The 14488-nt window shown below is 35.9% G+C and overlaps 2 protein-coding genes across 4 annotated transcripts; one reads left to right on the forward strand and one right to left on the reverse strand.

Moving 5' to 3' along the window:
• The first annotated feature begins 1254 nt into the window (after positions 1-1254).
• On the forward strand, positions 1255-4313 carry LOC120080866 (CBL-interacting serine/threonine-protein kinase 1-like). 3 transcript variants are annotated; one of them, XM_039035531.1, is made up of 12 exons: positions 1257-1509; positions 1610-1672; positions 1765-1836; positions 1948-2055; positions 2146-2226; positions 2331-2510; positions 2648-2869; positions 3018-3122; positions 3231-3347; positions 3572-3631; positions 3727-3801; positions 3979-4313. In XM_039035531.1, exons 1-12 carry the CDS (start codon positions 1360-1362, stop codon positions 4066-4068), a joined length of 1323 nt encoding a protein of 440 aa, XP_038891459.1. In that variant the 5' UTR covers positions 1257-1359; the 3' UTR covers positions 4069-4313. The 3 variants fall into 3 exon arrangements, with proteins under 3 accessions (XP_038891466.1, XP_038891475.1, XP_038891459.1); XM_039035538.1 differs by lacking the exon at positions 2648-2869 and having other exon boundaries at positions 1255-1509; XM_039035547.1 differs by lacking the exons at positions 2146-2226; positions 2331-2510 and having other exon boundaries at positions 1256-1509.
• LOC120080861 (probable GTP diphosphokinase CRSH, chloroplastic) lies at positions 4297-8576 on the reverse strand. Its single transcript, XM_039035519.1, has 4 exons — positions 8076-8576; positions 6253-7185; positions 5851-6141; positions 4297-4668 (listed from the first exon to the last, which is right to left on the reverse strand). Exons 1-4 carry the CDS (start codon positions 8490-8492, stop codon positions 4537-4539), a joined length of 1773 nt encoding a protein of 590 aa, XP_038891447.1. The 5' UTR covers positions 8493-8576; the 3' UTR covers positions 4297-4536.
• Positions 8577-14488: the final 5912 nt, after the last annotated feature.

Consider the following 14488-nt stretch of genomic DNA (forward strand, 5'->3'; position numbering starts at 1 on the left):
ATATTATAAGTATCGAAAAGAACATATATTTTGTGAATTTTTTTTGGATATACATACATACAAACATTCAATATGAAATATATATACCTTCAATATATATACATACAATATACAATATGCCAATTAATTGAGCAGCAATATGAAATATATTTTGTTGGTATGTTTTACCGATCGAAGAGAATTAGAATTATTACAGTTTTTGAAAAGAATATATGAAAAATAATCTATTATGTTCTACAAATTGAGAAAAAAATTGAGATTGTCCAGTTTATGTCATAAATGATTTGAGAAAATACGTGTATATTTGAAAATTAATCAACAATAGCAAAACATAAAACTAAAAAAATAAAAGAATGAAATAAAAAACAAACAGAAAAAAATAGAACTAATCTCATTCACAAAAAAACTGCATAAGATTCTTCAACTCAACTCTGCACAACAAACACAGACAATAATTACCAACTCAACTCAACTCTACACAACAAACACAAACAATTTAACTCTCCAGATAATAATTACCAAACCAACTCAACTCAACTCTCAACTTTTATCACATACCAAACACCCCCTAAAATAACGTTATAAAGACTAATTGCACGAACCCTCCTATATTTATTTAGGTATACGTACACAACTATAATATATTTGCAAATTGGCCCCTACACTCACGTAAACTCCATTTTGACAAGAAGTTCCAAAAGGATAAAGATGAAGACTTTTTCATTATTATTATTATTATTTTATTAGAAAGGTAAAAAGACAAAATAAATCTGTACTTCTTTTCATGGCACAATTTTCACGTTCTAAATCACACCAAATAGCCAAGACGGTGTCGTATCATGTCAAGTCAATATCATCATTCGTCAGGTAAAATCCGGAGGCGGAAAAAAGAATAAGAAAAAGAAAACAATAGATGCCCCTCCAAAATTTAAAGGAAAAAAACAAATAAATAAATGCCCCTTCACATTAAATAAATAAACAAACGCCCCTTCAAATTTAAATAAATAAATAAATAAATGTCACCTTCAAATAAAATTGGAAAATAACAAACAAAATAGAATAAATAATTAAAAAAGAAAAAGAAAACCCCGCCACGAAGCGCGTGGGGTCAATAGTACGTGGTTGACATTAAAAGTGACAGTCACGTACTGTTTCCGCGCGTGGGGTATGTTTTCCCTTTATTATTGAATCGTTCAATAATCGAAGGCGCGAAGCCAAGTAAAAGTCCATAAAAGAAAAATCAATAAATAAAAAATAATTATTGGAAAAAAAAAAGATTTTAAAAAGAAGAGAGAGAGAGAGCGACCACAAACTTGGCAGATAGAAGAAGGAAGTGAAAGAAGAAGAAGAAGGAGGAGAATGAGAGTTGGGAAGTATGAGTTGGGGAAAACTCTTGGAGAAGGCAATTTCGGCAAGGTGAAGTTGGCCGCCGATATCCGTACCGGCCGTCGTTACGCCGTCAAGATCCTTGACAAGACCAAGATTCTCCATCTCAACTTCTCCGATCAGGTTTCGTTTCATTTCATTTCATTCGTTTCGCTTCTTGTTCTTGTTATTATTCAGCGAATCGAACTGATGCAATCGGTATCGGAATCGGAATTGATTGTAGATTAAGCGTGAAATAAGTACTCTAAAGCTCCTTAGGCATCCGAATGTTGTGAGACTTTATGAGGTTTGTATATTCGAATAAGCGTGATTCTGTTGGATTTCATGAAGAAAAGACTGTTTTGATTTTTTTTTCTTTTTGTTGTATGGATGCTGTAGGTTTTAGCTAGTAAGACGAAGATTTATATGGTTCTGGAGTGCGCCTCTGGTGGAGAATTGTTTGATAGAATTGTAAGCGTGTTTTCTGATGTTGATTTGGTGTGGTTATCAGTTGAATTCCTGTTGGATATAGTATAGAATATTGGGGAGTTTGAGTTAGAGATTACTGTGTGCGTGTTTTAGGAATCGAAAGGTAAGATGGATGAAGTTGAAGGTCGGAGGCTCTTCCAGCAGCTTATTGATGGTCTTAGCTACTGCCATGACAAAGGAGTTTACCATAGGGATCTCAAGGTATTTACATGGAGTTTCTGTTTCATTTCGTTGAACAATCACTCTTCGTAGCGTTTTTATTTGATATTTCTTGTCGGTTGATCCGTGTAGTTGGAAAACGTGCTTGTTGATGCTAAGGGAAATATTAAGATTTCTGATTTTGGCCTCAGTGCTTTACCACAGAATTGCAGGGTAATCTTCTATAGATATTTACTTTTGAGATCATCTGCATAAAGATCTAGGCTACTTAATCCGTAGTTGAAGAACTAGAATTGATGGATAGTTTATGACATTAGGAAGATGGTTTGCTGCACACCACCTGTGGAAGTCCCAACTATGTTGCTCCAGAGGTTCTTGCTAATAGAGGATACAATGGAGCCGCCTCTGATATATGGTCATGTGGGGTTATCTTGTATGTTATTCTTACGGCTTGTCTTCCTTTCGATGAGACCAATCTGGCTTTACTTTATAAAAAGGTACTTAAAGCTGACTGCAAGAGGGGGGAAAAATGAATAAACTAACGTATATCTCTTGTATTGTTTAGATCCATGTCTCTCTCTCTCTCTCTCTCTCCTTTAGAAAATATATTTATATGCATCAACGTTCGTTGTAGACTTTGAGGGGGGATTTTCAGATACCCAAATGGTTATCAGCAGGTGCCAGAAATTTGATAAGGAGAACTCTTGACCCCAATCCCAATACTCGGATTACCATGGCAGGAATTAAAGAGAATGAGTGGTTCAAGACTGACTACAGTCCTGCTTCTCCTTGTTATGATGATGATGAGGAGGGTTCACTTACTGATCAGGATGATGCCATCTCAACGTCTGATGAGGTATATGGAGAGAGAGAGAGAGTGAGAGAGAGACAAGCAATATTTGTTTCTTCTTGTTTTTCCTCTCACCCCTCCTTATCTGTGTTATTCTGTCTTCTTAACTTTTGTCTTCTTAACTTTTGGATTTTGGATTTTACCTTTGGCGTAGCCATCTGACGTTGAAAACAGCCCAGAATCTCCTTCTATTATAAATGCGTTTGAGTTAATTGGGATGTCTTCAAGTTTGGATCTGTCTGGCTTCTTTGAGCAAGAGGTGAGAGTTCAAGTGCAGGACCATCAGACTATGCAATCTATGGTTGGCATGCTTGTTCATTTTAGAATGTCACTTGATTACTTAACGTTCTAATCTTAATAATCAAAGGATGTTTCCGAGAGGAAGATCAGATTTACATCCAACCATTCTGCCAAAGACTTGCTTGAGAGAATTGAGGTTATCGCAACGGATATGGGATTTCGAGTTCAAAAGAAAAGTGGAAAGGTAGGTACTCAATTCTTAGCATTGAAAGAATCTGGTAGATGTCATTATCGTTAACCCCTCCGTGGAAATGGATCAGTTGAAGCTTGTGGCCATCGTTGTCTGCAAGTTTATATGAAAAACGACCCCCATAATTTGGGGCCGTTTGCCATTAGTTACAAAGTAACATATCATTTCTCTTTCTTACAACATGACTCTAACATAGCTTTCTTTTTCTGCATCTTTAGTTGAAATTGATTCAAGAGATAAGAAGTCAAAGAAGCCTTAATCTATCGTTTGTAGCAGAGGTAAAACTTTCATTAGAGAGTTACGTGTTAAATTTTCATGAAACCTAATGCTAACAATTGCTCCCATTACCAAATCTGGTGAATTCTGCTCTCAGGTCTTTGAGATAAGCCCATTGCTTCAGGTAGTTGAACTGAAAAAATCTTTTGGAGATTCATCAGCTTACAGACAGGTAAACATTTGGTAGTATGATAGGAGGGGCTGGCTTGGAATGACGTTTTAAATGCTTGAAAATACTTTTTTCCTCTTAAAAACACTTTTTTTAACATGACGAAGTACTAAATTTCGAAAACTCTTGCCAACATTTTCCCCCCAACTTCTAACATTCTATTCAATTCAAATCCTGCAGTTGTGCAAAAGGCTGTCAAATGATTTGGGCACAAACCCAGAACTCGAACGGCAAAATTCAAGCTCATTCGCATTAAACAGTACATGTTAGAAGAAAGTGATACCCTAGTTATAGGATTTTCATTACGATTATTATTATTATTATTAGTTTACAATTTGGGTTGATATCAAGCAAGGCCTTTGATTGGTGCGTGGGTTAAATGTAGATAATAGATAGAGCCAAATATTACATGGCAGGAAGCTTCCTTTCTATCTCCCTTTGTATGTAACACTGAATTTCAAATGTAAAAAGAACAGAAGCTTGAGAATATGATCATAAATTTCTCCTCTTCTATAACTTACACAAATCTTCTAAACAAATTTGATATATTACCATCTTATTTGGTATCTTTCCATATATAGATTACATTTTCTGATGAAAATATGAGACTGCTGCACAGGAATTGGCTTGCTTTTCAACATTATAAACAATTTATTCACAATAATGGGGCTAAATACGTAGCTCAAAATAAACTTAATTTCCTACCTGGTTGAGATAAATGGGGGTCTGAGACCGAGACTATGTGGCAAGTCGATTGCCAAGCTCTTCACTATAGACCTGTATTAAACCACTGTCGTCATTTTGGAGTTTATGGTTGAGGATGGCCTTGTATTGATCGTCTCTGTTCTCCAAGCTGCGTATGAATTCGACCTAAGAACAAACAGAATGTTGTTAAAATAATTAGGTTTGTCAGATAAGGATTCTCCATTTTCAAGTTGCATTTATAATCTAAACATGCAATATTAATTACTCAGGGAAAAGAATATGCAGGCTGGAGAAGGCGTTGTGGTGAAGATAAAATGACTGAATATTAAAATATAAATAAAAGATTATTGTATCAAAATATGAGGTTTTCGTCGACACAAGCATAGCTCTAGGGGTACATGGGTTGAGTTAGGTTGGGTTGGGTTAAAGGTGTTTCTTGAACCAACCTGAAAATTTGGATTGGTTGGACTCACCCAAAAGATCTGAACAAAATCTCCAACCAAACCTAACCTTTAAAATTCGGTTTGGGTTGGGTTAAGTTGTCGAGTTATAATTTATTTTTCCTTCTTAATTTAAAGTATGCTAGTAACTAAAATCTCATAAAATTTAAAAAAAAAAAAAATTCCTTTTCGAGGCAATACAATTCAAAGGTCAAATACCAAATATCTATAATCTTTATTACAAACTTTAAACAAGGACAAAAACATTATAACAATTTTGAAAGAAAAATATATCATCAAAAGATAATTGAAAGAAAAATATATCATCAAAAGATAATCAAACTTTAAACAAAGAGAAACATATATATATATATATATATATTTCGGGTTGGGATGGATCAACCTGAAATTGTTTTTAGTCAACATGAGACTCAACTCAATTCGACAAAAATAGAAAAAGTTTAACCTAATAGAACCCTTATAGTTGGATTGGATAGTTTGGGATGTTCGGATTACAGGTCATTTAAACACCCTACATGACTCAACTAGGCATAAGCTTATGCTATCAACCTCGATGCTAGAGTTTCAATTTTTACACCCCAAATATATTAAAAAAAATAGCGCTTGGTATGGTATTAATATGAATGTATAAATTAACCATAACTTATCAACCTAAGCTTTGGGTTTACTTGTGATTTAACACTTATTATTATAAAACATCATTTCATTCTATGCCCAAATAGTGAAACATTGGTCATAAACATCACAAAGCAGAGGTAACATGTTAACTAACAAGTTTCACATAAAAAAACGAACATGTTTTCTGGAAATGATGTGCCTACGAATCTAAATATGCAACCATCATTACCTTAGGATCTTGAAACACAGGGAGGGGGCAAACATTTACCTGTTTTTGAAAAAAGTCAAATTCATCGGAGCTAAGAGAGCCATCACTATTTGAATCCAGAAGTTGCATCATCTCTCGTGCATCTTCTCCAGGTGCTCCAACACCAAGGTCTTCCATGACGTCGACAAGTTCCTCTATGCTTATTCTACCATCTCCATTCTTGTCAAGAAGGCCAAATACTCGACCTTTTTGGTCGGTATGTATACCTTTATAGTTAGAGGATGGGAAATCTTTAAGACGTAGAGCAGCAAGTTCAGCTGCAGCCAACATTTTGGCCTTGAGCCGCTTTGCCTAAAGCATCGACAAATAACCACATCAATCTCAAACTTAACAAGCTTGTGCAAATGTCATAGAAGAAGACTACTAATTTAAGTGTATTAAACCATTAAAATGAATACTAACTTCTTCTGGATCTGTGAGACCGCCCTTGTATAATGAATGTGATGCTGTTCCACCAGCTGCCAATTTGTCCATCTCCTTAGTTCGTATTTGTATTTCCATTAACGGCTTTGTCTCGCTTTCGTCACTCACATCCACAGCCATGTGTAAGCTCTTATAACCATTGGGTTTTGGCCTTGCAATATAGTCTTTAGTCCTATTGGGTATTTCCTTCCATTGTGACTTTATAATTTCACGTGCCTGGTAGCAAGCTCTCTCACCCAATTCTGATGTTTCTGTCCCAGCCTTAGGTTTCAATATGACGCGTAATCCTAGAATATCGTTAACTTCTTCAAGTTTTCGACCATCTTTCAGGAGTTTCTTCATGGTGCTAGATCGGCTTTTATAGCGACCTTTGACAGAAATATCTTCCACCATGTCTGCTAATTCAGGATCATTCTTTAAGGACTGTGTCAGCTGATCCTTATATGTTTCAATCAAAGACTTACTTCCTGACTCGTGGCTTCGCAACCATGAATCCACGTAGAAGTAAGAGCAAGGAAACAAGTAACGGAAAGAGAGATCCTCCAACTGAAGTGATAAGAAGTTGGCTCCAACTGCAAATGCTAATGGTGCATGTATCTTCAAAACCTCAAGAGAAAGCATCTGCTGCTGGTATCTTGGCAATGATTGGAGATTCCTCATCATATCAAGCTTCAGAGCCAGGTCTAAAATCAAGGCCCTAATATCATAATACGTAAGACAGAACCTTCTTAAAGCAGCCGAACTATCATCGTCAAAAATATCGACCCTTGAAGGAATATGCTTCACACGTAGGCTCTCGTGCAGTAAATGAGCAGTACTTATACCCATCTGATTTCTAACTTCCTGAATAGATATCCCCCCAGCCTCCATAACCTCTCTAAGAATACCAGCGGATATAACTTCTGCATCCATCTGTGATAATGGTTTGTTCTAAAATCTATCAGTAACTGAAAGTCTCAAATCAATCAAAGTGCAGATTGAAATTCACAGAAAGCGCAGTTGAGCAGTATAGCTTCCATTAAGAATAACGGCTACTGCGATAGTAAAGCAAAAACAAGCAACAGAAAGCATTCAGTTCCATTTCTTCAATGACTAGTTTCTACATCCCCCAAGAATCTAACATCAAATCTCTTCCACAACTAAAAATGTATATGGCAGTTGAACCTGCAACTAGTGAGCTTTCCTGATGACAATTACACCTAGTTAGAAAACATTGGCGCTTGTCAAGCCATGTTAAAAATTGGATTTGGAATTAGAACTGATTGAACCAAATAGGACCAAACTATTCACTCATACTTCAATTCAACACATGGAAATTATGTCATCATAGAAGAACATGGATATCTGAGAAGAACAAGAAAAAGAAGAAGAAGTAGAAGACAATTGTTAATTCAACAAAACAGTGGAAACCCCATCAACCGAATACACTATGTGGGAATTATAGGATAAGCCCCTGATTTTTAAGATAACTTTTAACAATATATAATTATACCTTTTAGCAGAAAGATGTGTAATCTCCTCTAACCATAAGCCCCAAAAGTTTCTGAGCTTGATAAAGAAGGAAAGGAAATATTAAGCTGAAAGCTGAGGAGTTGCAGAGAACCCATAGCAAAAAGCAGGCAAATGAGATTTAAACAACCAAACTCCGAAATCAACTCTACTATACATTGAATAATAGTTAAATTAAGGCTGAGAATCCACCAATCAATAACAATCAAGACAGTAAGCACAAAGAATCGAAGAGAGAGCAACTTAATTAGCAACAATAGCAACAGAAGCACCATTTGAATGTGCAAGAGAACCTGGAGATCGGCGAGAATAAGCGCCACAGACAAGGCCTTGGAGAGAGGAGACCGGCCATCCGGCAGCAGAGGCAAACTCTGCAAGATAGGGATAGAGAGCTTGAGAGTAACGAAGAGGATCACAGACGAACTAGTGGAATTGAGGTTCATCCTATCAGTGAGCTCATTGAAGGCTCCTATGAGTTCCACAACTAATTTTCCGCCGGCATGCTCCGGTACGGTGGCGGGAAGATCCGGGACACCGGAGGCGGAGGAAGCTCGCAAATGCAGAAGGCGGTACGGAGAGAGAGAGTTGAGTGGGCGGCGACGGTGACGGAGGAGAAGATGGGGAGGGGGAATGTGATGAGTGTCAGTGAGAGAACGGAGGGAGTGGAAATGGAGGTCTGGGGAAGGATTAATGGCGGAGAAGAGCTCCATTGTTGTGGGTCAGAAGCTCAATCTGGAAGGAGCGGAGCCATTATTGAGTTAAAAAGGAGCTTCAGCCACTACCACACGAATTCAAAGGGAAAATTGCTCAAAAAGTCAAAATGAACTAAAATCCAAAAACTTCTAGGAAATGTTAGAGAATTGACAAAATTTGCAAAGTAGCCCCTCCAAGTTTCTTGGTTTTGGATAAAAGTCCCTTTTTAAAAAATTAAAGATTTTTTAGATTATTTGACATTTACGTAGTATAAAAATACAATTCTGTCTTTCATTACTTGGGGCTTTCTCCAAGGATGACCCAAGTGGAAAAGAAACAATGAGATTTATCTCGCTTTTTGAAAATGAGATTTTTTTTTTACTCTTTGCTAACATCAAATTGACTCTCTCTTTCTCTCGCTCTCCTCTCTCACTAATCGCCCTCCTCTCTCCCTTTTTCTCACAATCTCATTCCCCTCTCTCCTTTCTTGTTGATCCCACTCTTTGGTCATGCTCTCCACTCTCTTTTTTCGTTCGAACTCGCTTTTGGTCTTGCTTTACGAAGCTCAACTCAACACAAACTGAAACGAGAGAGAAGAAGACGACTTGTCGGATCTAGTGGAGCTCTCAAAGTCCAAACTCCCTTTTCTTTCATTTGACCTTAGAATTTTTTTTCATGATCTTTCTTCTTTTATTCTTGAAATTATTTAATCTTCACTCTTTAATTTAATTTAAATGGTTGAATTTGAAAGTTTTAGAGGTAAAATTTGAAGGAATCTTGACATGAGGAGATCTTTGAGTGGAAGTGGATCATCGAAATTCCATAATTATTGAATATAAAATTTACAGTAAGCATACAATAGATATGTATTTAAAGTAAATTACGACATGTTTTTACAAAGAAAACGAGTTTCAAGAAACCTCATATTTGAAGAACTTTTCTTCAAGTAATCCCTCGTACGAGCCATGAACATAAGTCTTTCCTCGCAAATCTCCTTCTTCATGCACAGACACTACCAGTCGAGAACTCTCTGTATTTTCTTTTGGGATTGAAGACTCAAGCAGGAGTTGTGGGCTTTGCTTGAGTCCTAGGAAGAGGGAAGGAGAAGGAGAGGATGAGAATGAAGTTTTCTTCAGAGAATTTTTCTCTTTCAAATTGTGAATCGATGTGAGAATTCTTAGAAGAAGATAACCTCAACTTCTTTTATCACAAGTTAATTATTGAGAAAATAATGGGAGGGAGTTATAACTCCTTCCCTTTTATTAATTTCAAATAAATTAATAAAATAGAATATATAATAACTACTTTATTATATATATACACTATATGTTATATCAAATATAACATAAAGCCTATAGTTTTATATTGCATCAAATACAACATAAACTATAGATTTTATTCTCTCTCAACTATACATGATATTTAATATAAAACATATTTATATTAAATCCATTTATATGAATCTCATCCATATAAATGATATTTGGATCATATCCAAATATTTTATTCCTCTCAATATAAATCATATTTATATTTAATTACATGAATCTGTTTTTTCAAACTATTGATAAAAATGGGGTATATGGGAAAGTATTTTTAAAAATAGGTGGGAATGGAAATTATTGACGAAAGTAGGGTAGTGAAATCGTGTACGGGGTACACGATTAGCATTTGTAAGAAGTACACCATTAACATTTAATTCAATCAGCACCATGTCGGTTGACTTGGTTGACCGATCGCATGGAGAGTCGTGGACCGGGTCCACGATTGCCATAATCGTTGACTCGATCCATGATTTTTTTTTTAAATAGATTGACTAATTATTTTTTTTAATCGGAGATGTACAACAATATTAAGACTTTAGGACTAGGTCCATAAATTCCTTCATTATTAAACTTAATTATATATTTAATCTACAATGAAAACATAATTATTCTACACTCATATTAAAAAAAATGTCATTATATTAAAGAAGATTTACAATTAGTTCTTTAATTTAAAAATAGAAGTTTACATGAAATTTAAAGACGACCCCCTGGCCCTTACTCTATATGGGAGTTGTCTTCGTGTGCCTCTAAATTAGGTTCACCCTACTGTCATTTTCGTCTACGACGAATACGTCTTCGATCGGTGTCAGCAACATTGAGTCGTCTTGTTTATTGAATAATACTTTCTATGTTGACCAATATTTGATGACACATTGAACCCAACTCTAGTAAGTTGTGTTGCACTGAATATTGTTATACATCTCTGATAAAATTATTCTGTACGATGAAAAAAATAAATATTAAACAATATTCATATCATATATATGAAAAATGTCTGATTTTAAGTCTCTTACCATGCAGTAATAGTAAACGTCGTCAGGTGTGATAAATCGCCTCGTGATTGAATCGTACCAGGAAAAGTAGTCATATGATACAACTGGCCCATTAGTTATTTCTCCCTATGCACAACGATCATGTCGTCCATGCCAGGATATATATTCCGCGTGGATTCGACACTAGTCTTGGTCGTGCTTACCTCTCAAATCAATTTGGTGTAGTGCTGGGAGTATATAGGACAACAAAGGTATCATTTATCGCAGACCAAACTGTCTCAACACACGATCTGGATGATGTCACTCTACTATATGGAAGCATATAAGAGGGCTAATGATCAATCAAATGTCTTCACCATCACGGTAGTAATCAGGTAGTGATGACCAAATCTCTTGTGTGTATGACGTCCAATTAATCTAACAAAAAAAAGAAGATAAGTATACATAAAAAATGTTTTAAATATTCATTTATATATACATTTGTTACCTGATTGTGCATCAGTCTGTCAAATATTTTTCGGTATAATACCAACATATTTGCTGATTGGTCAAAGGTAGCTAATACATCACTCCATCTAAAATTATAAAAAATACAATTAATTTATATTCTTACATAAAATGATAATGAAATAAATATATAAATGAAATAATACTTGACACTAAGTGGACGATGATCTGGGGTCTGTAACTGGACTTATGATGCTATAATTAGAAATCTATCATAAGCCCATACTTATAGTAGTATCAGTGGCCTTGCTATTTCCAACGCTTGTGTATTGGTAGCCCGAAAAAGTTCTCTATACAACCATGCAAGACATGCACCACCCTACGAGTACGTACCAGCATGCTCGAAATCAGACAGTAGCGGGAGAAACATGAGATGTAATAGAGTATTTGACTTGTCAGCGAACAAAAATCCTCCAATAAGCTGCATAATATATGCTCGTGCATACCTACGTACGCTGATGTCCTCGGCATCAAGAGGTAATTCTAGACACTGGGACGCCAACTAGGGGATACTCAATCTTGAACCTTTCAGATCATCTGGTAGAATGCCTAAGAGCTCTTCACAAACATTCTTCCAATAATATTGTAGTGAACCTGTCAATGATTGCCCATCCACTCGTAACCCAAACTGTATGGCAACATCCTACAGCAAAATTGTATATTCCCTACAAGGCAGGTAAAATATGTGGGTTTTTGGTCTCCAACGCTCAACTAGAGCAATAATGATGTGCCAATCAAGTTGGATAAATCTGATTTGTGCAACCCCAAGAAAACTTGTTCAACATAGGGAATAATACATTGATCAAATGGGATAGTATGTTATGCAGATGTCTCCCTTCTCTGACAACTCAAAACTACGATAGAAGAACTATCCCATATCGATTGACTCCATTACCTAAGAAGTTCAAATTACATTACATAATAAAATCCATCACATAGAAGATATATAAAAAGTACATAAAAAGATACAATTACATGAAAAATAAATTCAGTATATAAAAAGTACAATTACATAAAATGAAACTATTACATAGAAAATATAAGTACATAAAAGATACAATTACATGAAAAATACAAGTACATAAAATATACAATTACATAAAAAATATAAGTACATAAAAGATACACCTAATGACCCGAAGACGAAGCACCTAATGTACGTTGTGGACAAGTACGTCTATTATGTCCTTCTCTCTTGTAAATTGTACGTTGAACTTTTTGGCTTACCTCTCTCCAATCCATTCCATTATGAATGCGCATACTTTTTAGCCGACCCTGTTCTCTTAGTAAGTCCGCATTCGGACGAACTTTTGTAAATGATAATTCTGGCCAATAATCTGGGTGTTCTATTGGATGGAAGCGACCTTCATAACATCGCTTGAAATTGGACAATTTGTAGCATTCATCAATAAGTGGTATGTTTGTCAAACGCATGTAATTACAAACTGCAATTACATGAGAGCATGAAATCTTGAATGACTGCCACTTATTACAAGAACAAGTTCCTTCTTTCAAGCTCAAAACTTGTGTGTGTTGTTCTTTATAGGGAGAAATCATACTTATGCCAGTTTGTGGTGACATATTATGAATTCTAATCTTCTTATGATCTTATGTCATACAACGCATGGATGAATGATGAACTTTATTTTCTTTATGCGATACTACTTCTAGATATGCGTTATCAATGAATGTTCTTGTAGTATGCTGTGCGTTGTCACAAGTTTCCTTGCGTTGGAACCAAGTATAATTCCACCGCAAGTTTCTCGGTGTGATCCGAGGTCGAACACAGGGATTGTTTTAGGTTAATTGTGTTACAATTGTGATATATGCGACCGGGGATTTTTCAGTTAAATAAAAAATGTGGTTTGTATATGCAATAAAGTAAATTGTGTAGTAAAGTAAAGGTAAGTGATAAAAATGCGATAATGAAGTAAATTATGATAAAAGTAATGCGCGATAAAATAAACCTAAGCTATGATGATACAAGATACAGGTTACATGACACAAGATATCAAGGTTGAGATTGACTGTGAAGATTATACAAAGGTCGTGTTATGCGGTGGCAAGGCTTATGTGCGAAGCAAAAAGAGAAAGGATAATTAATATAAACATCGCAAGTTCCTTAATTGCGTTAAAGATATAAGTACGGTTCCGCTTTCCCTTGGCGTACACCTCTAGGTGATCAACCACGTTTCCCCACATCTCTGTGGTGAAACAGGGACAAACGTAGTGAACGCAAGGTTGCTTTCATCTCTGGAAGTACTTCTTGCTTTAGTTAACGCATTCTTCTAACCTTCTCTCGACAGATCAGAATGGCATCTTCACTTCTGCTCTCACAGGTGAAGATGTCGTCTAGCATGCTTTAGCTAAACATCCTTATTTCTTTAGCACAGATTAAATTACTTGCTTAATTCATATTAATCACCAAGGGATTAAGAAAACCTCGTGGAGAAAGCGATTTATGAAGGAACGAAAATAGATAGAAATGTGGAAATGAAAATGATCATGACAATTAATTATAAAATCAAGCATTTGATACATGGTTGTGAATGATTTAGACTAAGAAGATGAAGTACAATTGATGAATAAGAGTTAGAAACAGATACAGAAGAGTGTCAACGTCTTGACACAGATCTGGATGGAGAAACTGCTTGCCGGTGTATGGAGTGAATGGAAAGATGAGCTTCCCTCTCAGGCTTGCTCAACCGGTAGAGTTGATCTCAGTACAGAGCTTCACGACGGGGATTTGGAATGATTCGCCCTGAGACTCACCTCTCGACCTTGCCTCTTTTCTTCTCGGATCTTCTCCGATTAGCACTCAGATCAGCCTTTCTCTCAATAGCCTCGTATTAATTATCCCCCGTATCAAGTATATTTTTCAGTGAATTCTCTGAAGATATTTATAGATGAATGCTCTGACTCTCTGCTGTGTGGTCCCTACTTTATTGTTATGGAAATTCCGAGAATGGTGGAATAAATATTCCTTCTGTTATGCAATCAATCTGTCAAAAATGCACAACGGTTAGTTGTACACGTGTCAAAATCCTCCGTGATTGCGTTGCTCATTTGCCTCTTTTGATCTGTGCCCGCATGCGGTGTTGGTTTTGATTACCGCATGCTGTTGAAGTTGCGTTGATTGCAAATCTCTTGATCGATTGTCGCATGCACCCATTGCGTTGATCGTCT

The sequence above is a fragment of the Benincasa hispida genome, chromosome 1, assembly GCF_009727055.1.
Source record: "Benincasa hispida cultivar B227 chromosome 1, ASM972705v1, whole genome shotgun sequence".
NCBI lineage: Eukaryota > Viridiplantae > Streptophyta > Magnoliopsida > Cucurbitales > Cucurbitaceae > Benincasa > Benincasa hispida.

What these genes read in the sequence shown, in the direction of transcription:
- LOC120080866 (XM_039035531.1), top strand. Translation starts at nt 1,360, where the DNA reads ATGAGAGTTGGGAAGTATGAGTTGGGGAAAACTCTTGGAGAAGGCAAT. An exon ending in ATCTCAACTTCTCCGATCAG is followed by an intron (nt 1,510 to 1,609) that starts GTTTCGTTTCAT and finishes AATTGATTGTAG; the next exon opens with ATTAAGCGTGAAATAAGTAC. An exon ending in TTCAAAAGAAAAGTGGAAAG is followed by an intron (nt 3,348 to 3,571) that starts GTAGGTACTCAA and finishes CTGCATCTTTAG; the next exon opens with TTGAAATTGATTCAAGAGAT.
- LOC120080861 (XM_039035519.1), bottom strand. Translation starts at nt 8,492, where the DNA reads ATGGAGCTCTTCTCCGCCATTAATCCTTCCCCAGACCTCCATTTCCAC. An exon ending in GTCTCACAGATCCAGAAGAA is followed by an intron (nt 6,142 to 6,252) that starts GTTAGTATTCAT and finishes TCGATGCTTTAG; the next exon opens with GCAAAGCGGCTCAAGGCCAA. An exon ending in TTGACTTTTTTCAAAAACAG is followed by an intron (nt 4,669 to 5,850) that starts GTAAATGTTTGC and finishes GTTTGTTCTTAG; the next exon opens with GTCGAATTCATACGCAGCTT.